The 26,018-nt window shown below is 44.5% G+C and overlaps 1 protein-coding gene across 1 annotated transcript in view; it reads left to right on the top strand.

The window, feature by feature from the left end:
- Positions 1-26,018, top strand: part of NME8 (NME/NM23 family member 8) — a 405,852-nt gene that overhangs the window by 250,896 nt on the left and 128,938 nt on the right. Inside the window, exons 13-14 of the mRNA XM_030207906.1 lie at positions 6,981-7,125; positions 22,462-22,569. Of these exons, the coding sequence (XP_030063766.1) occupies positions 6,981-7,125; positions 22,462-22,569 (253 nt within the window). The remainder of the gene's footprint in view (positions 1-6,980; positions 7,126-22,461; positions 22,570-26,018) is intronic.

Here is a 26,018-nt window from a genome sequence, read left to right as displayed (position 1 = left end):
CCCACTTCCATATCATCAAGCTGATCAATCCATAGACTGGTGGGTTGTGTCCATCTACCAGCAGGTGGAGATAGAGAGCAATCCTTTTGCCTCCCTATATGTGGTCATGTGCTGCCGGAAACTCCTCAGTATGTTCTCTATCTCAGCAGGTGGTGGTCACACACATTTTGAAGATTTCCTCTCCGGAGGACGTCTCTCCCTCAGCCCCTGTTGGCTCTGCCATTATGCTGGGGACGAAACGCCCGCCTAGAACCTTCCACGTGCATGATGCCATGCACACCTTAATTTCGGCTCAATGGGATGTCCCGGAAGCGAGCTTCAAAGTGGCTAGGGCTATGTCCCGCCTCTATCCTTTGCCTGAAAGTGAACGTGAGGCCTTTCTGTGGCCTACCGTGGATTCTTTAATCACTGCGGTGACTAAGAAAACGGCTTTGCCGGTGGAAGGTGGCACGGCCCTAAAGGACGCCCAAGACAGAAGATTGGAGGCGGCCTTAAGGTCGTCCTTTGAGGCGACTGCTTTATGTTTGCAGGCCTCGGTTTGCGGTTCCTATGTGGCCAGGGCGTGCCTGACTATGGTGCAGCGGGCTTCCCCCTCGGATCATTCCTTGAGGGCTGATTGGCTGGCCCTGGAATCGGGCTTAGCCTATTTGGCAGACTTGCTGTATGATGTCTTGAGAGCCTCAGCTAAAGGCATGGCTCAGACAGTCTCTGCGCGGCGGTGGCTTTGGCTGAAACATTGGTCTGCTGACCACGCCTCTAATCCCGCCTGGCTAGATTGCCTTTTAAAGGCAAGCTGCTCTTTGGGGTCGAGCTGGACAAAATCGTGACCGATCTCGGCACGTCTAAGGGCAAGAAGTTACCAGAGGTCAGGGCTCGGGCTAGTACTCGTTCCGGTACCTCCAGAGGACGGTTTCAGGAAGCCCGTCGGTACCGCCCGGGCAGGTCGGGCTCCTCTGCCCCCTCTTCCTTCAGAGGAACTTCTCCCCCAAGCAGCATTCCTTTCGCAGAGACCGCCGTCCCGGAGGTGCTCCCTCCGGTCCTCCCCCAGGGTCTCGTACCCAATGACGGGGCCTTGGTCCACGCCCCAGTGCAGATTGGAGGACGGCTGTCCTCGTTTCTGGGCGAGTGGACCACAATAACTTCAGACGCTTGGGTGCTGGAAGTCATCAGAGACGGCTACAAGCTAGAGTTCTGCCGACCCTTAAGAGACGGGTTTGTACTCTCTCCCTGCAAGTCTCCGGTCAAAGCTGTGGCAGTGCAGCAGACCTTGGACAACCTGATCCGCCTGGGTGCGGTCGTTCCGGTGCCAGAAAATCAGCTTGGCAAGGGACGTTACTCCATTTACTTGTGGTACCAAAGAAAGGAGGTCTGTCCGGCCTGTCCTCGACCTCAAAGGGGTCAATCGGGCCTTGAAAGTGCGGCACTTTCGCATGGAGACTCTCCGCTCTGTTATAGCGGCAGTGAAGGCAGGAGAGTTCTTGGCTTCCTTGGACATCAAGGAAGCGTACCTGCATATTCCCATCTGGCCTCTTCATCAACGCTTCCTGCGTTTTGCAGTCATGGGACGACACTTCCAGTTCAGAGCCCTCCCTTTCGGGTTGGCTACTGCTCCGCGGACCTTTTCCAAAGTAATGGTGGTCATCGCGGCCTTCCTGCGAAAGGAAGGAGTACAAGTCATCCTTATCTGGACGACCTGGTTGATCCGAGCCCCCTCTTATGCAGAGTGCGGCAAAGCTGTGAACCGGGTGGTTGCTCTTTTGAGCTCCCTGGGGTGGATCATCAACTGGGAGAAAAGCCAGCTGCGCCCAACTCAGTCCCTGGAGTATCTGGGAGTTCGATTCGACACCCAAGTGGGCAGAGTGTTCCTGCCAGACAATCGGATTGTCAAACTTCAGGCTCAGGTGGACCAGTTCCTAGTAGCCTCTCCTCTTCGGGCTTGGGACTATGTGCAGCTGTTGGGCTCTATGACGGCCATGATGGAAGTAGTGCCCTGGGCCAGGGCTCATATGAGACCACTACAACACTCTCTGTTGCAGCGCTGGACTCCGATGTCGGAGGATTATGCTGTGCTCCTTCCCTTGGACCCAGCAGTGCGCAAGGCGCTGAGCTGGTGGCTGCAGACGGACAAGTTGTCTGCAGGAATGCCTCTGGTGACCCCAGAGTGGATTGTCGTCACGACGGACGCCTCTTTGACGGGCTGGGGAGCCCACTGCTTGGGAAGGACAGCGCAGGGGTTCTGGTCTCCTGCAGAGGCAAAGTGGTCTATCAACCTCCTGGAACTCAGAGCCATTCGGTTGGCGCTTTTGGAGTTCATCCCGGTACTGGCGTTGAAGCCAGTACGGGTCCTGTCGGACAATGCCACTGCTGTGGCCTATGTCAACCGCCAGGGAGGTACCAAGAGCGCCCCTCTAGCCATGGAGGCCATGAATCTATGCCAGTGGGCGGAAGCGAACCTGGTACAGCTGTCAGCGGCCCACATTGCCGGAGTCATGAATGTCAAGGCGGACTTTCTCAGTCGCCATACCTTGGAGCCCAGAGAGTGGCAGCTATCTGCTCAGGCGTTCTTGGACATCACGAAGCGCTGGGGCCAGCCGAGCCTAGATCTGATGGCGTCATCGGCCAATTGCCAAGTGCCGCGCTTTTTCAGCAGAGGACGGGACCCTCGATCCCTGGGAGTAGATGCTCTTCTCCAACAGTGGCCGACACAAGAGCTTCTCTATGTGTTCCCGCCCTGGCCCATGTGGGCAGGGTGCTAGACCGGGTGGCAAAGCATCCGGGCCGGATAATCCTGGTGGGTCCGGACTGGCCCAGACGTCCCTGGTATGCGGACTTGATCAGGCTCTCAGTCGACGATCCTCTGCGGCTGCCAGTGGAGCAGGGCCTGTTACATCAGGGTCCCGTGGTGATGGAGGATCCCTCCCCCTTTGGTCTTACGGCCTGGCTATTGAGCGGCAGCGTCTGAGAAAGAAGGGCTTCTCAGACAAGGTCATCGCCACTATGCTGAGAGCGAGGAAGCGCTCTACTTCTACTGCTTACGCCAGGGTTTGGCGTACCTTTGCAGCGTGGTGTGAAGCAGGCTCCCTTTCTCCCTTCACTGCTCCAATTTCTTCAGTGTTGGCGTTCCTGCAAGAAGGTCTGGAGAAAGGCCTGTCGCTCAGTTCCCTTAAAGTCCAGGTAGCGGCTCTGACTTGCTTCAGGGGCCGCCTGAAGGGTGTTTCCCTGGCTTCACAGCCAGATGTGGTGCGCTTTCTCAAGGGAGTTTATCACCTGCGCCCTCCTCTGCACTCTGTGGTGCCTGCATGGAATCTCAATCTGGTGCTAAGAGCATTGCAGAAGCCGCCTTTTGAACCCTTGTCGAGGGCATCTCTGAAAGACCTGACGTTGAAAGCAGTCTTTTTGGTGGCTATCACTTCAGCCAGAAAAGTTTCCGAGCTCCAGGCGCTCTCATGTCGAGAGCCTTTTCTGCAGTTCACTGAGGCAGGAGTGACTATTCGCACAGTGCCTTCCTTCCTGCCCAAGGTTGTTTCTCGCTTCCATGTGAATCAGCAGCTCTGTCTCCCTTCCTTTCGTAGGGAGGACTACCCAGAGGAATACTCTGCTCTCAAATGTCTGGATGTGAGACGAGTCATCATCAGATACTTGGAAGTGACCAATGATTTCCGGAAATCGGATCATCTGTTTGTCCTGTTTGCAGGTCCTCGTAGGGGCCTGCATGCTGCTAAGCCTACAGTGGCAAGATGGGTCAAGGAAGCCATTGCAGCGGCTTATGTGGCCGCGGGGAAGGTGCCGCCTATCCAGCTGAAGGCTCACTCCACAAGAGCTCAGGCGGCCTCGATGGCAGAGGCCGGTTCCGTCTCCTTGGAAGAGATATGCAAGGCGGCAACTTGGGCTTCGGCCCATACATTCTCCAAGCATTACCGCTTGACTGTGGCTGCTCGGGCGGAGGCCCGGTTTGGAGCTTCAGTGTTGCGGTCAGGGATTTCTATGTCCCGCCCTGGGTGAGTACTGCTTCGGTACATCCCACCAGTCTATGGATTGATCAGCTTGATGATATGGAAGGTAAAATTATGTATCATACCTGATAATTTTCTTTCCATTAATCATAGCTGATCAATCCATAGTCCCTCCCAGATATCTGTACTGTTTATATTCTGGTTGCATTTCAGATTCAAGTTTAGTCTTCAGTTCCTGTTCAGGAAGACTTCGTGTTCAAGTTATTTTTTCACTTGGATTCTTCAAGAGTTGAGACGAGTTTGTGTTACAGTGAGCTGCTGCATTCCTCTCCCCTCCGTTTTACGGGGCTGGATTGAGATTTAAATTCTGCCGGCACTCCCTCCCGCTTCGTGCGGCTGTAGGGCAGCTTTGTACCCCTCCCGCTTCGGCGGTGTTAGGGTCAGTCAGCTCCTCCCGCGGTTGCGGTTGCAGGATAAGCCAGATCCCCCGCATCGGCGGGTGTGGTGTCCCTCCCCCGCTCCGCGGGGATGAGCTGGACGGATTCCCCTCCCCCACTTGTGTGGGGATGAGCTGGGTTAATTCCCCTCCCCCGTTTCGGCGGTGGTGAGCTGGGCAGAGTGTCCCTTTGTGGGTGTAATTCTCTAAGTGCTGAGTCCTGCGGATGGAGCTTTGATATCGACATACTGAGGAGTTTCCGGCAGCACATGACCACATATAGGGAGGCAAAAGGATTGCTCTCTATCTCCACCTGCTGGTAGATGGACACAACCCACCAGTCTATGGATTGATCAGCTATGATTAATGGAAAGAAAATTATCAGGTATGATACATAATTTTACCTTAAGCTCTCTCTCTCTCTCTCTTTTTTTTTTTTTTTTGCTTTAAATCGTGATCCCTCCATAAATAGACGTTTACCTACTGTACCTAAATATTCATGCCTGAAGCCTATTGAGGTGGTGTACAGTCAGGTACAGAAGGTATTTCCTTGTTCCTGGAGGGCTCAGCATTTAAAATAAGAGTTGTAGGTGGATATGAATCTGGGTGTCCTGCTTTACATTTTACTGCACTGACCACTAGTCTGCCACTCTGCTCTGCAAGGATGTCTGTGGTCATTTCTGTAAAAACTAGTAAAAGAGGCCCGTTTCCAGCAGAAAGGAAACAGGCGCTAGCAAGGTTCCAGGGCCCCCTCCCTCCCTCCCTCTGTCCTCTGAATTCCAGACCCCCTCCCCCGCTCTCATCTCAGGACCCTCCTCTGTCGTCTCAGGACCCCTCCCCCCTCTATTGTCTCAGGACCCCTCCCTCCCTCTCTCTTCTCAGGACCCCCTCCCCACTCCAGTCCAATGGCCCCACTCCCGTCCGAGGTCCGCACCTTCCCTCTCCTCCGATTTCCGCTGCCCAGCGCCTCCCTCCCTCTCTCTCTTTGTGGCCTCCAAGTGCAAGGAGGACGTGTGCGGGTGCCCCAGCCCTTCCTAAGTGCCAGCTGTTTAAAACGTTTTATCTTCTGCTCCGCCGGCAACAGTGAAGTCCAGAATGCACGGACGCCGCTTTAGACTGCCTTTGCTTTCGTTTCTGTTTCAGCTGTTCCTCTGGTCCCGTTCTTCCGTAAACAGGAAATGAGGGCGGGACCAGAGGAACAGCTGAAACAGAAGCGAAGGCAGTCTGAAGTGGCGTCCGTGCGTTCTGGACTTCACTGTTGCCGGCGGAGCAGAAGGTAAAACGTTTTAAACAGCTGGCACTTAGGAAGGGCTGGGGCACCCGCACATGTCCTCCTTTCACTCGGAGGCCACAGAGAGAGAGGGAGGGAAGTGCTGGGCGGTGGAAATAGGAGGAGAGAGAGGGGTGCGTTGAACTCGGATGGGGGTGGGGCCGTCGGACTGGAGTGGGCCCATGGAACTCGGACAGGAGTGGAAGGAGGGAGGGAGGGTGGTAGGGGGTCATGGAATTCGGGGGGGGGGGGCGATTCTTTACTCACCTCTGGTGGCTGCTGCTGGGTTCCCTTCCCTCTCACTTCCCATTGGTCCGCCCTGTGATGTCATCCCCAGGGCGGACCAATGGGAACTGTGTTACAAACCCAGGCATTCAGACGGAGGTGCAAATTATTATATAGGATGCTGCCAGACAGATGTCCTTATCCCAGATTTTTAGGCATTCATAATTTGGATGTTTCAGTTTGTAAAATAGCTGTTCATTTTGGACATTCTCATGTATTTCGATCAGGAAATCCTGACATCTTTCTTGTTTGAAAATGGCTGTAAGATGGATTTTTCTTGGGGGGAGGGGGGGCGTTATGAGCAGGACGTCCCAATTCTGACTTAGATGTCCTTTCAAAAATACCCCTCTAAATATTTCTGTAATTGCTGCACTTTGAAAGTGTAGAGCATAGTGTGTAGATAAGTGAAACAAATCGTTATTTAATTTATTCTTAACTGTATTTTTAGACAGTTGTGAAAAATGTTGAAGGGTGTGAAGGTTTTACAATGCACTGTAGGCTTATACTAAAACTGAATATTTTATTTATTAGGACTTATTTACTGCCTTTTTGAAGGCATTCACTCAAAGCAGTGTATATTAAGAATAAATCAAACATAAGCAATAGACATTTACAGCAGTAAAAATATTCAAATACAAAGTATGGCATAGTATACTACTTACAATGTTAATACAATACGTAATAAAACATTTTATTAGACAGCATAGGGTATAAGCAAAGACGGAACATATAGATAGGTAAGAGAGTGAGAGGAGTTAGAAAATAAGGGGACTAATTTAAAGAAAGTTGCATATGAGGTCAGAGAGGTGATTAAATATTATCTCACCTGGGGTAGGAGTGGATAAACATGTCCTTCTGCACTACGTGCAACCCGTGTCACTCCTTGTGTGTGTGTGAGACTAACAAGTTATATTTCACAGAACTCAGATATTGGTCATTTAAAAAAACAATCTTTGGACAAACTGTAGTTTAATTTACCTTGGTTTCTGTTTAAATATCCTAGTACCTAAATTTAAATTTCTATATTTTAATACAGATGTGGTTTTGGAAAAGATTAAGCAGAATGGCTATGTAATAGAGATGCAGAAAGAGTTAATACTTACAGAAGATCAAACACATGAATTTTATAAAGAGCATAAAGGACAAGATTTTTTTCCAGCCTTCATAGAACACATGACAAGGTACACCTTACTTACCATGTATTTAGTACTTATTTTAAATAATATTTTACAATATACTTCAACAACAACCTTGAGCAGAAAATGAATGATAAGAAATAATGAGAGAAACCCAAAGTTCATCCCAATCCAAAATAAATCAAAATTACATCTAGAAAAATATGTACATTCTAAACATAAATTCCAACATATGAGGGATCCAAGAAATTGAGGAGATACATAAAGCAATCAACAGTAGTACAGAAGAAAGATGATTCTTACTTGGAGGACCAAATAAATTCTGTTGCAGGCTTATCCTGGAGACCCCCGCTACTAGAAGAACTGAAATTCTAGAAACATCTTGAAATAGTTTATCTCTTAGGAACACCAACTGAGAAGGCTCATAAAAAGTAGAAGAAATGTTTCTATATTTCATCATATGTTTATACTTTTATAAAAAGGTCATACCTAGGTGTAAATTCCTCAGATGAATTATCAGCAAATGCTTATGCTTTTTTCTGTGTATGTTTAGCAAAATTAGGAAAAATAGAAATTTTCAGATTTAAAAATAACTAGTCATGATACTGAAAAAACACTCAAAATCAAGTTCTGAACTATATACAGGGCAAAAGTCACTAATACAGTCAGTCAGAGGTCTTCAAAAATAACTTAAATTCTTTTCTGCCTATAGTTGTTTTTCCTTCAGCATAATGAAGAGGCTCAAATCAAATATGGAAACCTCCCTCCAAAGACCCAGCAGAATATTTCACAGATAGTGAGGGCTTCAGTGACAGCACAATCTTCGGGATCGTCTCTCCTGCTTGAAGTATCTCTGAGCCCCGAAAACCGTCCGTCTCCACCCCAACCCAGAACGACTAAGGGAATATCTGAAGGGCTTGGTGGAATGCCTGGGCATGGACATTTGGGCATTTTGCTGATGTGGATATTTTGCTCTTAGATTTTACAGCACCAGGTTCCTCGGGGATTCCTCCCATCATATCTGGGGCAGGGAGTAGGAGTGGGAGCAAGCCCATTGGTACTAGCCGAAGATAAAGCTCTGGACATATGGCATTCTAGCCCAACGAGAGCCACTGTGGCTGCAAGTTCATTAGAACTTGTGAAACCCGAGGTTATAACTGGAATCCATTTGGACAACTTTGGTGGCATTAGAGCAAACTATAAGTGGGAGAGTGAATAACGTAGAAGCCTTTCTAGAGAGACTGGAAGATCAAGTAAATGTTTTGGAAGTAATAATGTCAGCCCAAGGAGCACAGATGTGAGAGATTAATGAGAAAGTAAATCAGGTAGTGTCATGATATTCAGGAATGGAGTGAGCCCTTGTGCTGATCCGAAGATCAACAGTCAGAATTCCCAACGCTTTACCCACAGTGACCACCGATCCCCAGCAGTTGAGCCCCTTGGTTCAGGTGGCCAGCAGGGCTTGGAGATGGAACGAGAGTAGGACTCAGGGGATGACAGCGACAGCAGCAATCAGGAGAGGGCAGGTGTCTGGTCCAGGCATCAGAGTCAGGGCAAGCACAATCCAGCAAAAGTCAGGTCCAGGCATCAGAGTTAGGGCAGGCACAATCCAGCAAGAGTCAGGTCCAGGCACAGAGTCAAGGCAGGGAGCAGTCCAGCAGAAGTCAGGTCCAGGCACAGAATTAGGGCAGGCAGCAGTCCAGCAGAAGTTAGGTCCAGGCACAAAGTCAAAACCAATTAAATCAGCAGTAGTCACAACAGGAACACACCAGATACAAGGAAGAAGTAGCTGAGGCAAAGACAGAAGGAAAACTCCTAGTTTTAAACTGAAGGCGTTTGACGTCAGAGTAGGCGCGCCCAAAGTGTAGGAGCGTTAACGTCTGATGTTCCAGGTATGTGACAGATAGACTCAATAAGAATTGTGCTGGTTAAGGATCTCTCAGCACAATGTAATAGATTGGAAACTATGGAAAATGGGTTTAATTTCCCCATTATGCCTTTGCTGTCACCAAGAGAGCTCTTTAGGAAGTTCCTTCAGAAGCCCCTGGTTTGATGGATGAGACTATTCCTCCTTTCCAGAAATTTGTTTTTAATCTTCCTTATAAAAACAAAACGGGTGATTGAAGGACTGAAGGAGAAGAGGAATAATGTCTCTCCAGATAAAGGTCCGACTACCTTTTTAGAGACTTGAACAGATTGTGTTTCTGAAAGATCCACTCTCTTGAAATCTTTTGTGTTTGAGTCTATTTTGAGGTTATATTTCTGACATCAACAAGTTCAGTTTATAGGACAAAGAATTGGTTAACTGCTTAGACCTTAATTTGATAGGTGGTCATTAAATGTTCATGCTGACAACTGTTATCACTGCTTCTTTGCTTTGGATGAATGGGGGAAAGAAGTGTAGGAGGAAAATGGTAGTGAATCATGTATTTGATATACCGTCTTTCTGTGGTACAACCAAAGTGGTTTGGAGGTATGCTGAAGGAGGGAAGAGTAACAGAAGTCTTACTGTTTTGGTCATTGACTGAGGTTGCTTTTTTCAAGTGTTAAAAAGGGATTCTATTTGATACAAGTTTGGGAAGTACTGTTTTGTGTTGGGTTTGGGTTTTTTTAAGTCAAATTTTCCTGTATTGATTTTGAAAATTTTACAGTGGAAAATAAAATTTCAAACATAACAGAACAATGCAGGTAGAAATTATTTATTATTCTCCAGTAGCGTCTGTGTATAAGGTTGACTTGTATTGCACTGCAGCATTGGGCAGTTGTAGGGCTGGAAGTACATTCAGGCATAAAGCATCTGGTGGTACTGTACTGTATCTAAAATTGATGCTTTTAGAACACTGGTGTGGATATCCTGTACCTCTATAATTTCTGACCAGCTTGCTGTGAGAACAACTCACATAGAACAGAGCAATGTTCTTGATTAGAATACAGTATCTTTGAATTTATCCTTCAATTAGTTTCCTCAAGACAGAGAGCATCAGTTAGATGGTTATCCTCAGACACAAGAAGCACTGGGTCTGGCCCAACCATTAGGCAAGACTAGGTGGTTGTCTAGGGCAGCAGCTTCTTAGGGGTAGTGAATAGCAGCTGTGGTCAAAACAGAACAATAGATCCTAACATCCACAATACATACTTTCATCTTTATCAGTGATTCTCAACTCAGTGCTCTTGGCAGAACTAGCCAGCCAGGTTTTCAGGATACCCACAATGAATATGCATGAGATAGATTTGCATAAAATGGAAGAACAGCATGTAAATTTATTTTATGCACATTCATTGTGGTTATCCTGAAAACCTGACTGACTGGGTTGACCCTTGATCTATATAAAGGGTGGGCGATTTTTAAATAGTCAATTTACCTGGGTAAATGCCTTTTAGAAATTGCCCTCAATATTTGTGTGTGTGATTTACACACACACAAATGCATATGCAACAAAGTTTAATATTTTAAACCACAATGTTGTGGTGGGGGGCAGATTAGGAGTCTGAAAGGGGAGGGGGGGCTAAGGCTGAAGACTAGCCTTGACTCTCCATTACTCTTGCACTGTCCCTAAGAATAGCCCTATAACAACTACCAGTGCCCTCGAAGCCATATCATAAGCATCTTATGTTGATTACATGAGGGTATTGGTACTCTTCAAGCTTGTGTATTAAGGGGAAAGTGTTATTAATACCAAGAGATTGTTGCAACAGGGAGTACTAGTAATATAATATTTGTAATTGTTGGGTCATGATCTCTATGTTTAGCATAAAACTTGGTAACTTTTCTCCCTACTGCATCTGGAATTCTAGGGTCATTTATCCAGTCCTTACATGTACATGGCTTTGCTTTTTAAATCCAAAGGTGAATCCTAAAGGTGGTTGAACAATTAGCTATAAACTGTGTTGTTTCTGACTTTACTTGCTTTGGAATTTGGACTGCTTTGGGTCCTGTGCTGATCTGTACATCTGCTGTCAGAGTACAAAAGAAAATATTTCTACTAGTATTTTTACTGCTTATAGAATCTGGCTTTCTTGGGTGGGGGGGGGGGGATCAAGGTGACTGTGGCATGGTAAGGGCTTGGCAGGCTGGGAGCTGGGATGGTGTGGACTTCTTCCAAAATTACAGACATGTACAGATCAGTAGGATCCAAAGCAGTCCAAAACAAATGAGGTCAAAAAACCAACACAGTTTATACCTAATTGTTTAATCACTCTTAGGTTTTGCCTTTGGGTTTAAAAAAGCAGTACCATGTGCATGTAAGTTCTGGATAAACAAAATAAAACCATCAAAGTTTTAAGCAAATGCCCCAAATAATGTAATACTTGGTAGCAATAATGAAACTGGTGGAATAGTCACAAAGCAGGCCACGAACAGATTTATTGTCCACTGAAAATAATTAAATTTGTATGAACTTGGTCACTAATAGCATGATGCTTGTATTTACATCCAAACAGACTTTAAGTAGAAATAAATATATACAACAGAACTGGCACATTTAGACTGATTCTGGGCTTCTGCATGAAGGTAGCACTTCCCGCATTATTCAATACATCTCTTTTAAATAGTAGTAATACAAAATATCAAGTGCATTTTTATAATATACCACTGCATTCCACAAAACTAAAGGAGCATGTTCCCACATAACCATCTTTCTTTTTTGATCTAGGCACAGAAAAAACTGATTTGAAATGCTCCCAAGTTTCAACCTAATTAAGGTTTAAAACAACCTTTGTAATTAAAAAAAATTAAAAAACTGTGAATGTTGAGCACCCAGAACATGATGTCTGTTATAGTGACCCTTTATTAGATGAAAAAATCTCAGCACTAATACAACGCCTGCTAGGGTGTCCCTGTAACCAGCTCTTTGAAATAACACATTGATTATGATTTAGAACAAATTACTACTCTATGGTTTAACGATTTTTATTGATGACACAATATAAAATATCAACTGTATCAATACTTAAACAAAGTAACACTCTGCGTAAGGTTTATTCACAACATCTTTAAAGGGAACCCATCATCTGCTTTCTTTACTGTACCTCTAATCCCTTCCCTTTAAGCACCCCCCCCCCCAAAAAAAAAAACAACCCCTGATGCTAGGTTCATGCAGTTTAAGATCTGCAATCCAACCCAATATCTATCAAAATCTTGTAAAATCGGGGTAATCCAGCAGTTCACCAATGCTGTTGACCAAAGGAACATTTCCTCAAGGGGAATTCCAAATTAAGCCTGGCCCTGTGTGGAAGAGACCGAACATACACATTCCCACACTGCTAGAAACCAACTTTCCAACGATTGGGTGAGCACCTGCATGTCCTTTTTCCAAGAGCATCATATCATGTATACGATTTCTCCAGATCCAGAAGGAGGGGGCCACACTCTCCCACCCAAGCATTTCAAAATGACCCCGCTTACCATTAGCTCCCACCTTACGTAACAGCAGGACCTTTGACCAGTTAGAAATACGAAAATTTCATACTTATCTAGTAACCACCCTGCCGGGGACAGTGGTAATTTACAAGCTAACAATTTTCCCCATATAATTTGATATTTCTTTCCAGAAGTGCTTTATTTGCGGGCAATCCCAAAAGGCATGAAAGAAAGAATTAGTATCTTGTCGACATTTTTGGCACACAGGAGTCTCCATGTCCCCCCGCCTTGAATTTTTGTTCCTGTGTAAAATAAGTCCTATGTAAAGTACGAAATTGACATTCCCGGATCTCCACACTCACCAATATCTCCGGAAAATGCTTAATCAATTTAGGAAAATCAAGGGCAACTGTATGTAACCCCAAATCTCGATTCCATCTACAACTGAGATCCTCAAATGACCTCCTTGGGATGACTCGTCGCAAGGCCCCATGGAGAGGGGAAACTGTCAATCCACCATCTCTAAGTTTATCAAAAAAGATCTGCAAGATATCACCTAAAGACGGAGATAAAGCGGATATATCTAGGGAACGAATATAATGTTGTAATTGGCAATAAGCCAAAAAACCTTTAGTTTCAGCCACTCCTCTTTGTTGTAAAAGACCCCAAGAGAGCAGCCTACCTTATCTAAGACATGTTGTAGCAAAGTAATCCCCTTTTGTTGCCCAACGCTGAAAACTAGCACCATCTTGACCCGGAGAAAATCGTAAATTCCCTGTTACTGGAAGTTGATCATCTTAAGTAGAGAGGTGTGGTAGCCGTGTTAGTCCACTCTTAAAGGTTATCAATAGAAATCAAAATAAAACATGGAAAAGAAAATAAGATAATACCTTTTTTATTGGACATAACCTAATACATTTCTTGATTAGCTTTCGAAGGTTGCCCTTCTTCGTCAGATCGGAAATAAGCAAATGTGGTAGCAGATAGTATATATCAGAGAAAACATCAAAGCATTACTTGACCAGTCTGACCGAGTGGGAGGGTGGGAGTATGCATGGGGACATCAAAGCATTTAATTGATATTCTAACAGAATGGGTGTTGGTAGGTGAGAGGAGGGTAATAGAGAAATAAACAGAGAAATACAGCTTTATGGTTTATAATGAGTAGAAACCCAGATCCTTATTAAGTCCTGTTTTGTTGTGTGTCAAAATATTCAATCATTCTTATTCAAAGGTCTTACATTCCTGTATTGTTTTAAAATTACCTTTCAGTATTCTTAAATCACTTGGTGTAGTGTTCTGTCTTGTGAAGTGTTGGCCCACAGGGGTGGGGGCTTACTGGCACCGGCTATTTTCAGTGATGTCTGTGCAGATTGAATCTTGTCTTAAGACTCTGGCCTGTTTCTCCAAATTAGCATCCTTTGTACATTTTTTACACTGAATGATATATACCACATTGGAAGATGAGCATGTAAAATAGTCCTTTATGTTGAATATTTTTCCTTTGTGAATGACTGTGGGGTCTTGTGAAATGTTTTGGCATAGTTTGCAGCTGGCTGTGTTACACGGAAACGTGCCCTTTTCTTTTTCCGTCTGTGTTGGAACTATCTGCTACCACATTTGCTTATTTCCGATCTGACAAAGAAGGGCAACCTTCGAAAGCTAATCAAGAAATGTATTAAGTTATGTCCAATAAAAAAGGTATCATCTTATTTTCTTTTCCATGTTTTATTTTGTTTGATTTCTATTGATAACCTGGAAGCTGATCAGAAACCTCTGGCGGCTGTTCCAACAATGGCACCAGATATCGCCACACCTGTCTCATCGAGCAAACAGTCACACTCCGATGCATATCAGTGCAGCTCTTCCTTGCACAATGTAAGATCGAATTAACATGCCACGGAAAATAATAGGCTGCTTCGTATTTCCGGGGTGTACAATTCCGCTCCCCAAGCACCCAATCATCAAGGTGGCGGAGTAGACAAGCATAATTATAAAGTTGCATGTGTGGAAGACACAATCCCCCATATTTTAAGGATCCAATTAGATAGTTAAAGGCCATTTTCGGCTTCCTCCCTGCCTAACAAACTTGAGATAAGAGCTTCTGCAAAGTGTTCAAGTCCCTTTTCAGCACTTTAAGAGGTAATAATTGCAGAATATATAACCATTTAGGAAATGATACCATATTAAAAAGTTGAATTCTTCCATGAATCGACAAAGGAAAATGCATCCACTTATCCAGGTTCACTCTGGTATGCTCCAACAGCAAAGGTAAATTCATAGATGTCTTAAAAGGTAACTGAATACCCAAATAACGGAAAGAAGTAGATTCCCATTTCAAGGGAAAAGGACCATTCCAGTTCTCTTGAATGGACGCCATTTTAGGTAACGCTAGAGACTTATCCATATTCAACCTAAAACCTGAAAAATCGCCATACTCCATAAAGCTCTCCATCAATGCCTGCAAAGATGCCTGGGGTTCAACAACATGCTCCAAAAGGTCATCCGCGAATACCGAAATTTTAAATTCATGAGAGCCTATTCGAACTCCTTGAATGTTCCTATTACTCAGAACATCCCGAATCAAAGGGTCTAGTGACAGAATAAAAAGCATTGGAAAGAGGGGACATCCTTGTCGGGTACCACGATGTATCCCAAAAACCGAAGAGGTCACTCCACCTGCATCTGTGCCTTAGGAGCTGAATAAAGTGTACCAACAGCATCCAGGAAAAAAACCCTTAAACCCATAGTGACGTAAGGTGACAAAAAGGAACCCCCAATCAACATGATCAAACGCCTTCTCTGCATCAAAACTGACTAGCAGAGAAGGTTTGGCTACTTTCTACCTGTTCCAAGGAAATAAGCTGGCGCAAATTATGACAAACCCCACTTGAGGCTCCGTAATCAAGGAGGGAAGCACCTGGGCCATCCGATTGGCCAAAATCTTCGCAAACAGTTTTGCCTCTACATTTAGAAGTGAAATAAGTCTGTATGATGACGGATTCTCAGACTTCCTCCCTGGTTTCAACATCACTAGCATGTTAGCCAACTGGAGAGGTTGCAGGAGGTCCCCCAAAGTTGCAATCTGAGTAAAAAAAAGACTTCAAAACAGGAATAACAGTAGGACATAAGAGTTTATAAAATTCTGCTCTGAATCCATCCGGACCTGGCGCTTTGAGGAGGGCACTCTGCTGCACCGCCAGGGCTACCTCGTTCTCTGTTATGGGTGCATTAAGTTTACCTAGATCTCTTTCTTTTAGGCATGGTAAATCCAAACTATATAAATATATTTCACCCTCCAGAGGCGTTTCTAATGGACGAGCATATCATTTTTGAAAGTACTGTTGGAAAACCTCCACTATTTTCCAATCAGATCTCACTCGGACTCCATCTCCTTTATCCACCTGGGCTATAATACGAGATCCTCCTTGTTGTTTAATCAGATGGGATAGTAGTTTCCCTGATTTATTCCCATTTATATACAATTGATATTTATAAAATTTCACAGATTTCACTGCTCTATCATGAAGAAGCTCGGTCAGAGTTGTCTGAAGCGCTAAATGGGAGCTTCTTGATTGCGATGTCGGGTGCTCCCCTTACACTTTTTGAACATTTAGCACCTGTTTTTCTAATCTCAAGATTTTTCTATCTCTAGATTTTCTTTTAAAGGAAAAATAAGCTATAATTTCCCCTCTGAGCACTGCCTTAGCTGCTTTCCAAAAAATCACTGGTTGATGAATATGACCCTCAATATGTAGTTGGTACTCCTCCCACTTATGTAGCAAATGCTCCCAAAAAGTTTGATCCCAGTGTAACTGTGGTGGAAATTGCCAGTGATATTGTTTGTCTCTCAACCCCCCCCAAGTCCAGAGAACACCACACATTAGCATGATCCGATACACCATACGGCCCTTTGCCAGCATCTCTCACAGACGAGAAGAGCGCCTCTGAAAGAAGCCAATAGTCAATTCTAGACTGTGTTCCGTGCGCATGAGACAGATGTGTATAGTCCCGATCCAATGGATACAATGCTCTCCAAACATCTAAGAGATCTGAGCAGAGCACCAGGATGCCCTTGGAAGGATTCCCTTTATCCTTTATGGTTCCTTGAGATTTATCTAACGCAGGGTCATGAACCATATTGAAGTCACCTCCCATAAAAATGGGCATGTCCTCCATCCCTGCCACCTTCTGAATAATAGCTCGAATCCAACTTTGCTCATATACATTAGGGCCATACACATTGCATAGCAGCATTGGTCTTTTATTCACCAGAGCCCTAATCAGTTAAAATCTCCCCTTAGGGTCCCTCCAAGATTGCTGTATCACTACATCCAGCCCCCTCTGCACAAGAACCAGGAAGCCAGCCTTACGGTAAACTGCCGGAGTTTCAATCACTTTACCCACCCACCAGCATCTGAACTTCAGGTGTTCCACCGCAGAAAGGTGGGTTTCTTGCAAAAAGGCAATGTCTGTCCCCTGACGATTCAGAGCTTGCAATATTTTCTGCCTTGTGACGGGTGATGTTTCCCCGTTTACATTCCAGGAAACCAATTTAATCATTATCACTTAGTTTATGAAAAAAGAACCAACATCTAAGCTAATGTAATCTGATCAAAGGGCTGTCCCAGCCAGCAGCCCTCCAATCACCAATCCTCAAAAATGTGTTTACTGCATGCACCTCGCCTCCAGCAGAGAAAGATCTCCCCATAATTAAAACCCCCAAACAAAACCCCAGACTCTGAAGTTCCTTCAATAACAAAATCACACCCCTGAAACTCCCCCTCCCTCCCTACTACTGTAAACCCCCATTCCTTAAAAAAACAAACTTCAGCTAATCCCCCCACCTCCCACTGTGTCCAATAACAACTGAACTGAGGTCATTGTGGAAATCCTTCCCCCCCTCCCCCCCATCTCCCAACTGCTCCCTATTCCACTGCAATAATGGCAACCATCACTATGAACAGACTTGCTTCTGATGACTAAAAAAAAAAGTATATATTATGCTATATAAATCTATACCCATATATCTACGCATACATATCGGCTTACACATGTAGTCCTTAAACAAAGAACTGACCGCAAAATGCATATGAATAAAGCAGCATCTTTCAGGAAGCAGCCATCACTAGCACAAATGCAGTATAGTTAACATTGTCCATATGTTTCCCCTTCAATCATCCATTGTCCCCTCAAACCCTCCCCCTCCTCCCTCCCTCGAGAGCAGAGTACTGCATCTGATGTAATATTGTTAATGTAATTGGGAACACAAAGAAGGAACAAAAATAATTATAACATATTTACGATAACCCCCCTTTTTTAGAACAATATTACTTCTCCTGAAAGGGATAAATGCCTTCATTTTTCTAATACCTTCGTCATGTATTTTAAACTTGTTCAATCTTAATACACAGCCATTAGGCCCTCCCACTGCACCCCATTCATACCACACACACATACAAACCCCCCCCCCCCAAACTATATATTATAGTACATAGATCTATATCCATATACCCTGTTTCCCCGAAAGTAAGACATCCCCCGAAAATAAGACCTAGTAGAGGTTTTCCTGAATTGGTAGATATAAGGCCTCCCCCAAAAGTAAGACCTAGCAAATTTTTGTTTGAAAGCAGGGCCGCCGAGAGCTGGACAAGGCCACCCCCAGGCGCCCCCCCCCCCCAAGGTTGCCGGGCCCCCCCTCCGTCGCTCCGGAACTAACCTTAAACCCTCCCTTTCACCTTTGCAGCAAGCAGCAGCAGGGCAGACCTCTCCTTCCTTTCGTGCCCCGCCCTCGCGGACGTTACGTCAGGCGAGCACGGGACACGGAAGGAAGGAGTGACCTGCCCTGCAGCTGCTTGCTGCGAAGGTGAAAGGAGGCGTTTAAGGTTAGTTGCGTGGAGCGATGGAGGGGCGGGCGGGCCAACCCCGATGTTTCCCCGAAAAATAAGACATCCCCTTAAAATCTAGCGCATTTTGGGGGGCAAAAATTAATATAAGACAGTGTCTTATTTTCGGGGAAACACAGTATATATACACGTACATATCAGTTAACACATGCAGTCCTCGAAGACAGAACTGACCACATATTGCATATACATAACGCAGCATCTTTTAGAAAGCAATCCTTGCCAGCACAAATGCAATATAATTAACATTGTCCATATGTAGCCCCATCAACCATCCATTGTCCCCTTATCCCTCCACCTCCTTCTTCCTTCGAGAGCAAGTGTATACATCATCTGAGGAAGTATTGCTAATGCAAATGGGAATGCAAGGATAGGAATGTAAAATAATTATAACATGTTTAAAGATAATACCCCTTTAGAGCAACATTACCTCTCCCGAAAAAGACAAATGCCCTCGTTCTCTAATACCTTCATCTTGTTTCCCAAACTTGTTCAGTCTTAACACGCAGCCTTCAGACCCTCCCATTGCACCCCAATCATTCCACACACAAACCACAAAAAAAAAATCCACTGCATATCAAAGCTCATCCAAGGGAGCCTCCCCTCTCTACTTCCCCTGATTCAATTAACAGTCCAAGTGTTCAGCTTCACTGATCACTGGGGGCCCATAACCCAAATAATACAACTCTTCATCGCTCCAACTTCTACCCTGTTTATTTATTTGTTCTGTCTAACCCAGAGGTGCTCCATGCACTCCCCAAAGTTAGGGAGAAACAAACTTGACAACAGTGGATATGAGAAAAATAGTTTTATTGACTTACCAAATTAAAAATACAGACAGGCAATGTCAGTACTGTCTAAGGCTTTTTCTCATTGGGAGGGTACTTTCTCCATTGATCTAGGATATACATTCACTTATATACCAAAACTATAACATTGTGTCTATGGCATGCGGCATGCATCAAATTATCCCCGCCCCTTTTAACTTCTGCTTTTCTACAAAAACTGATCAAGATTAATTAGGGTGGTCTCCAGAAGCCTACTCCTGATAACTTTGTTTACTACCTTGCTTCACAGTCCATTACACCAGCAATCCTGTTATCTCATATTTCCATCACCTACGCACTCTGATAGCTTGCAGGGAGCTCCTGCACACATTCTGTCCAATGCCTCTAACTGGCACCTCTTAGCTTTTGGTTCCTCTTTTTGCAAGCTGCAGCAGCCAGCCTGTCAGTTGCTTATTTCACGGTCAGACAAAGGAGAATGATTTTTAAGAACAGGCAAACGTCTCTAGGCCTCAGGACTTAGGTTCAGGAGTTTGGTTCAGAGAAGGCCCAGACAGATTCACTATTATCAACCCTCACGGTCCATCCTCCGCTGTTCTTTCCACTACACCACTAGCAGAGCTCATGCCGGTGACTCGAAAAGTTGAGATTTACCATCTATGTAAAGTTTTAGTCTCGCCAGGTATAGCAAGGCGAATTGAACGTGGTGTTTATGCAGTTCTGAGCACACCCATAGGTGCACCTTAAATTCGATACTCTTGCAGAGAAGTCATGAAAACACAGAATCAATTTACTCTCATATTTTAGTGGGCCCTTAGCTGTAATGGCCCTCAGAATCTCCGCTTTGTGTTCATAATTCAGTATTTTGAAGATAACCACTCATGGTCTAAGTTCTGCTGACCTCCTAGGCCCTAGTCTGTGGGCCCACTCCACACGCAGAGGCCCCATTGATAACTGCAGGTGTAATTCAGAGACTAACCAGGATTCCAGAAATTTCCTCAAATCTGGCTCGGGGACAGACTCTGGTAAGCCCATCAGGCGTAGATTCCCTCTTCTCGATCGGCTATCAATATCATCAATCTTGTTCTCCAGTGATTTAATCTTTGACTGGAAAGTTAGGTTCGATGCGGTTAGCTTCTGCACCTGGTCTTCCAAATCAGATACTCGCTGGCAATATGCTGAAAATTCACCCCGCAGCGCCTCCAGTCTTCCGTCAACAATGTCTAACTTATCCGTGACCACTTTTGATACTATCTCTGCCACACATACGGAGCTAACGGTTGAAGCTCCAGGGTCTCCTCTGGCAGCCATCTTTGATTTGCCTTGCTGTGCTTTCTCCTTCTCTCGGCGTTGTGATTTAGATGCCATCACCTCTCCAATATAGTCCACCTAGCACGATTTTGAGACTCCCGATTCCTTTGCCTTTGGAAACCCTTTGATGATTTAACTTTTAAAAAGTCTTTAGCGGCAAGTTTTGGGGATTGAATTTCGGGACCTCTTTCCACAGACACCCGCTCTCTCAGCAAGGCATCATGTGACCCCAAATTACTACTCTAATTGATGAAAGGCTATTCCGTTGTGATACTTCCTCTGTGTACATCCGTATACTGCACAAGCTGATATGTTTCTAACTATAACTGAGATAAAATAACAATGAACAATGACAACCTGGATATACAGTAGCTGATAGTTTGTTTTGGAGCACCAATATGGTGGGTGCACCGGGGGGATAGCGTCAACCTTTTGACATCGTACCAGCCCTTGTCTTATTAAAGCTCCTTGGGGTGGATGAAGGAAGGTGTGAGAAGGGTGGAGGAGAGAAGTTCCCGGACTCATGGGGAAGTGTTTATTCAGACTCTAATTTTGAATGATCCCACCTATGGCTGATGATTTTCTTTCCTTTAGTCTTACCAGACCAGTCTGGAACCTGTGGGTTATGTCGGATGGTGACAGAGAAACAATGTAGTTCTATGTGATTCACTCCTTAAGGGGACTGTGCACCCTTAAATACTCAGCATTTCAAAGGAACAATCAATGGTGCTCATCACAGTTCCAGTCAAATATTATATTCATTTGTTATCTGTACAGCTATCCAATTACATGTCCAACTTGTTTAGAATACTTTTTACTTTGTAATTAAAAGTAGTTTTAAGAGGATATACTTTATTATTTTTACTTGTTTTTTTTTTTAATTAAGACTTTTTACTTTTACTTCACTGCTTTTGAAGCCAGTACTTTTACTTTTTAAAGTACTTTAAATTGTAATGACCCCATCCCTGGAACTGAGAACATCATCAGAAAACTGATTAGCTTGCTGGTGCTACTTGAGACAATGGAGGCAGGTAGGGCAGGCTCACTCAAGAAACAAACTAATTTCAGTGCAAAGGAAGTGCTAGAACCAAAGGGTCACAATATGAAGCTCCAAAGGGGTTGAGTCAGAACAACATCAGAAAACACTTTTTGTGAGGAAAAAGGAATGAATACCTGGACTACTTTCTCAGAGGAGTTGCTCAAGGCAAATATGGTAATAGAATTTTAAAAATATGGCTTTGATGTCCCCATGCATACCCCCACCCTCCCACTCTGTCAGACTGTCAAAGTAATGCTTTGATGTTTCTCTTATATATACTATCTGCTACCACATTTGCTTATTTCCGATCTGACGAAGAAGGACAACCTTCGAAAGCTAATCAAGAAATGTATTAAGTTATGTCCAATAAAAAAGGTATCATCTTATTTTCTTTTCCATGTTTGATTTTGTTTGATTTCTATTGATAACCTTTAAGAGTGGACTAACACGGCTACCGCACCTCTCTACTTAAAAATATGGGAAAAGTGTATAAGATCAAATATTTTTTTAAAGATACCCTGTTAAGTCTGGGCTTTTTAAAATATCCATTTGAAGTTAACTAGATAATTTATCTGGCTAATTTTAGGGCAGATATTTTTTCATCTAGAATTAATTGGTTGAACTTAACTAGAAATTGCTGAATACCAGCCTTATTGAAGTAGCTTATAGCCACAGGCCACAATGCACCTGACTCCTCCTTACATAACTGGTTACAATCAGACAACAGTTTGGTTGAAATTTAGCCAGATAGCAGTACTCAGTTTTTAAAGTTAAAGTTTTATCCACTTAACTCCCAAGGTTGACCAGATAAATCTGAATATGAGTTCTATACTAAAACATAATTTTGTTATAAAAGTGGTATTTAATTTTCTCGCTATTCCAGAAGTTTGAATTAAAACCCCTAGATATGTCCCTCTAATTGTGTTTACCCAGGTGCTGTATGTCAACGTTTTTATCATAAAGTATTTTTCCTTTTTATAGTGGACCAGTTCTTGTACTTGCTTTATCAAGAAAAAATGCTGTTCAACACTGGATTGAATTATTAGGACCAAAAGATGTACAGAAAGCAAAGGAGAAAGATGCAGCCAGGTAAATTAAAGAACTTTAGATTCTTAGAGTGCTGAACAAGCAACATAACTGGATAATTTTAGCTTGTTATCTTTAGGTTCTTAGAGCCTATTTTACAAAGGCACGTGGAAGGGCATAATCAAAAGGGGCACCCAAGTTTTCCTGAGGATGTTCTTGCAGGACATCCCAGCGAAGGGGTGGGGAAACCCGTATTATTGAAACAAGATGGGCGTTTATCTTTCGTTTCGATAATACGGTCAGGGACGCCCAAATCTTGAAATTTAGGTCGAACTTATAGATGGTCGAACTTATAGATGGTCGACCTTAAAGATGGTCGACCCTGATGTTCGGCCATAATGGAAACCGAGTACACTCATCTCAGAAACGACCAAATCCAAGCCATTTGGTCATGGGAGGAGCCAGCATTTGTAGTGCACTGGTCCCCCTGACATGCCAGGACACCCCTAAGGGGCACTGCAGTAGACTTCAGAAAAAGCTCCCAGGTGCAAAGCTCCCTTATGTTATGTGCTGAGCCCCCCCCCCCCCCCCCAAACCCACTCCCCACAACTGTACACCACTACCATGGCCCTTAGGGATGAAGGGGGACACCTAGATGTGGGTACAATGGGGTTGTAGTGGGTTTTGAAGGGCTCACGTTTACCACTACAGTTTAACAGATGGGCCTGGGTCCGCCTGCCTGAAGTGCACTGCAGTACCCACTAAAACTGCTCCAGGGACCTGCATACTGCTGTCATGGAGCTGGGTATGACATTTGAGGCTGGCATAGAGGCTGGAAAAAAATATTTAAAAAAGGTTTTTTAGGGTGGGAGGGGGTTAGTGACCACTGGGGGAGTAGGTTTAGGTCATCCCCAATTCCCTCCGGTGGTCATCTGGTCATTTAGGGCACATTTTTGTGGCTTGGTCGTAAAAAAAAAAAAACATGTAAAGTTGGCCACGTGTTCCTCAGGGACGCCCTTCTTTTTTCCATTATCGGCCAACGACGCCCATGTGTTAAGCATGCCCCAATCCCACCTTCGCTATGCTTCCGACATGCCCCCAGGAACTTTGGTCGTCCCTGTGACGGAAAGCAGTTGAGGGCACCCAAAATCGGCTTTGTATCGAAAGATGGGTGCCCTTCTGTTTCGAAAATGAGCCCAATAGTGTCCATACCAGGCTAGTCCAGGTCTATAGTAAAGCAGTTCCCAGATAGGGTGGGAATCCAAATCCATGGCCAAATAAGACCTAACCCAAGGGGAAAAGGCTGGAGATAATATAGATGGGATGCAATTAGCTTATGAATGGAAGTGACTTCTACCCAATTCTCAGCTTGGCAATAAAAATGGAAGCTGCACCTGTCACATGCTTTCAGAAGCCAATAGACTGGTGAAAAGAAATAATTAGTATTAGATGATCTGATACTCCTGGATAGTCGAAACAGAGATAGAAGAAAGGCAGCTGAACCGATTCACCAGGAACTAAATGCAACCTGATACAATAGAGAGAGAGAGAAAACCCTACTAGAAACAAGAGGATTAAAAAGCATGAGAGAAGTCCAAGAAAATTCTAGACTTCCATGTGGGGGGAAGAGCAGAATGAAGGAAAACTTGAAGATGAAGTTAACTTATATTGATAAATGCCTTAAAAGTGAGAATTCAACACTCAAAAAAACTATTGCAAGAATTAATCCCAAAGAAAGAACCAGATGAAAGGGTTCATACAGCTATAGAAAAACCCAAGCATAGAAGAGGAATTGCTAGGAAACTTAGGACATCATGTGGAACCTGGTTTGCCTTTCATTGCTACAGAGCAAGCAGTCTAATGCAGGGAACATAATCCAGTGTATTAATTGCAAAATACAATAGTCAATACACCACCAGAGTCATAGCTGTCTAAGGACAAGCAGGTTAGGGCAGTTGTTAGGGAAATTGTCCTTTAGGGCAAGAGTTATGGTCTATATAGCTTCCCATGAGAGACTTGTGTTCAGATGCTGAAGGAGGTTGAATATAGCGCATACTTGTATTAGAAGGTCAAAGAAAGGAGGAAACCTTAAAAGGAGTTCCATGTAGCGTGCTTTTGGCAATAGCCCATGGAGGGAAAGGCAGCAAGTAATCATATTCCCTTAGATACTAGGATGCCTGGACCAAATCCAGGGACTAGCTGAAAACTCATAGAGGGGGTAAAGAAATTAACAGGATGGACTGACATGATGCATCCCGAGATTCAATCTGATATACCATCTCTCAATGGGCCTGACCAGGGCTGAACCACAACAGACCTATAGTGTTCTGACCATGTGTCTCAGATCTTGCACCAGGAAACAGAGATGGAAGGTTAAAGGAGGTATGCTGTACCAAACTCTGCAAGAGGGAAATGAGTTTGAAGTAGTCTCAGTAAGGTGCTTACAAGCAAGGAGTTGTAGAGCCTGTAATCTGTTCTCTGGATGACTGTTGTAGTTGCTTGGAGTCTAAGCAAGCCCTGATGACAAGCAGTAGCTATATGGATGTCCTTGTGGAACTGAAAATTAAATGCACAAATCAGACGGTAACCCAGACTCTCCAGCTTTGATATCAACACAATGTCAAGAACTAATATACAAAGGCTTCATTACTGATAGCAGGCCATTCCAATATTCCACATTGTGCACGGACATGAAGGCTTAGAGCTCAACAATGGTATTGGGTGTAAAATGTTTTCTCCGAGGACAAGCATGCTGCTTGTTCTCACATGTGGATCGATGTCCGCATCAGCCCAGGAATCGGACGGCATTTTGCAAGCAAAATATAAAAAAAGTTTTGCCAGAGTCTTCTGGCATTCGTGCAGCGCGGACTGATTTCCCCGCCCGTCGCGGGAGCGCGTTCCCTCAGTTTTCTTTTCTCCACGTTGAGGTGCGGTAGAGTTTTTCTGCGCTCCTTTCAGGCCCAGGAAAGAGTCTTCAACAGTTTTTTGGCTTTTTGCCTTATTTTTCTTTATTTTATTTTCAATTCTACAGTTTAAAAAAAAAAAAAGGTTCCCATAGTTTCCTTTACTTTTGTCCACCTTTTAAAAGTTTCCTTTGTTTTCGAGGTTTAAGGTCGGGTTTTTCCCTTATTTTTGTGCCTTTTTTCTTTTAACAGGCACAATCGCGTCTTTTGATTTCGCCGAAGCCGTTTTTCCTTCTGTGTCATCGAAGACACCCAGCGGTTCAAACGGTGCAACCGGACCATCTCAGGTACCGATACCCACGTCTGGTGTATCCAGTGCCAGACCATAGCTCTGCCGCTTGCAGTCTGTGTCTTCGTATGAAGAAACGGACCCAAGCATTTCGAGAAGCCCAATTAGAAAAGCTTTTTGGGGCTCGGTCCGGTCTTTCGACATCGACATTGGTACCTCGACCGAGGGACGCATCGACGTCAAGAGCATAGGTAATGGCTGCTGAAACACCTGTTCGCGCTGGGAGCAGTGAGGCATCGAGTGGGTCTCCATCTGCCTCA

Source organism: Microcaecilia unicolor, chromosome 1, assembly GCF_901765095.1.
Source record: "Microcaecilia unicolor chromosome 1, aMicUni1.1, whole genome shotgun sequence".
In the NCBI taxonomy this organism is placed as follows: Eukaryota; Metazoa; Chordata; class Amphibia; order Gymnophiona; family Siphonopidae; genus Microcaecilia; species Microcaecilia unicolor.
Note: the sequence above shows the minus strand (reverse complement) of the source record. Positions and strands in the feature narration are given on the sequence as shown.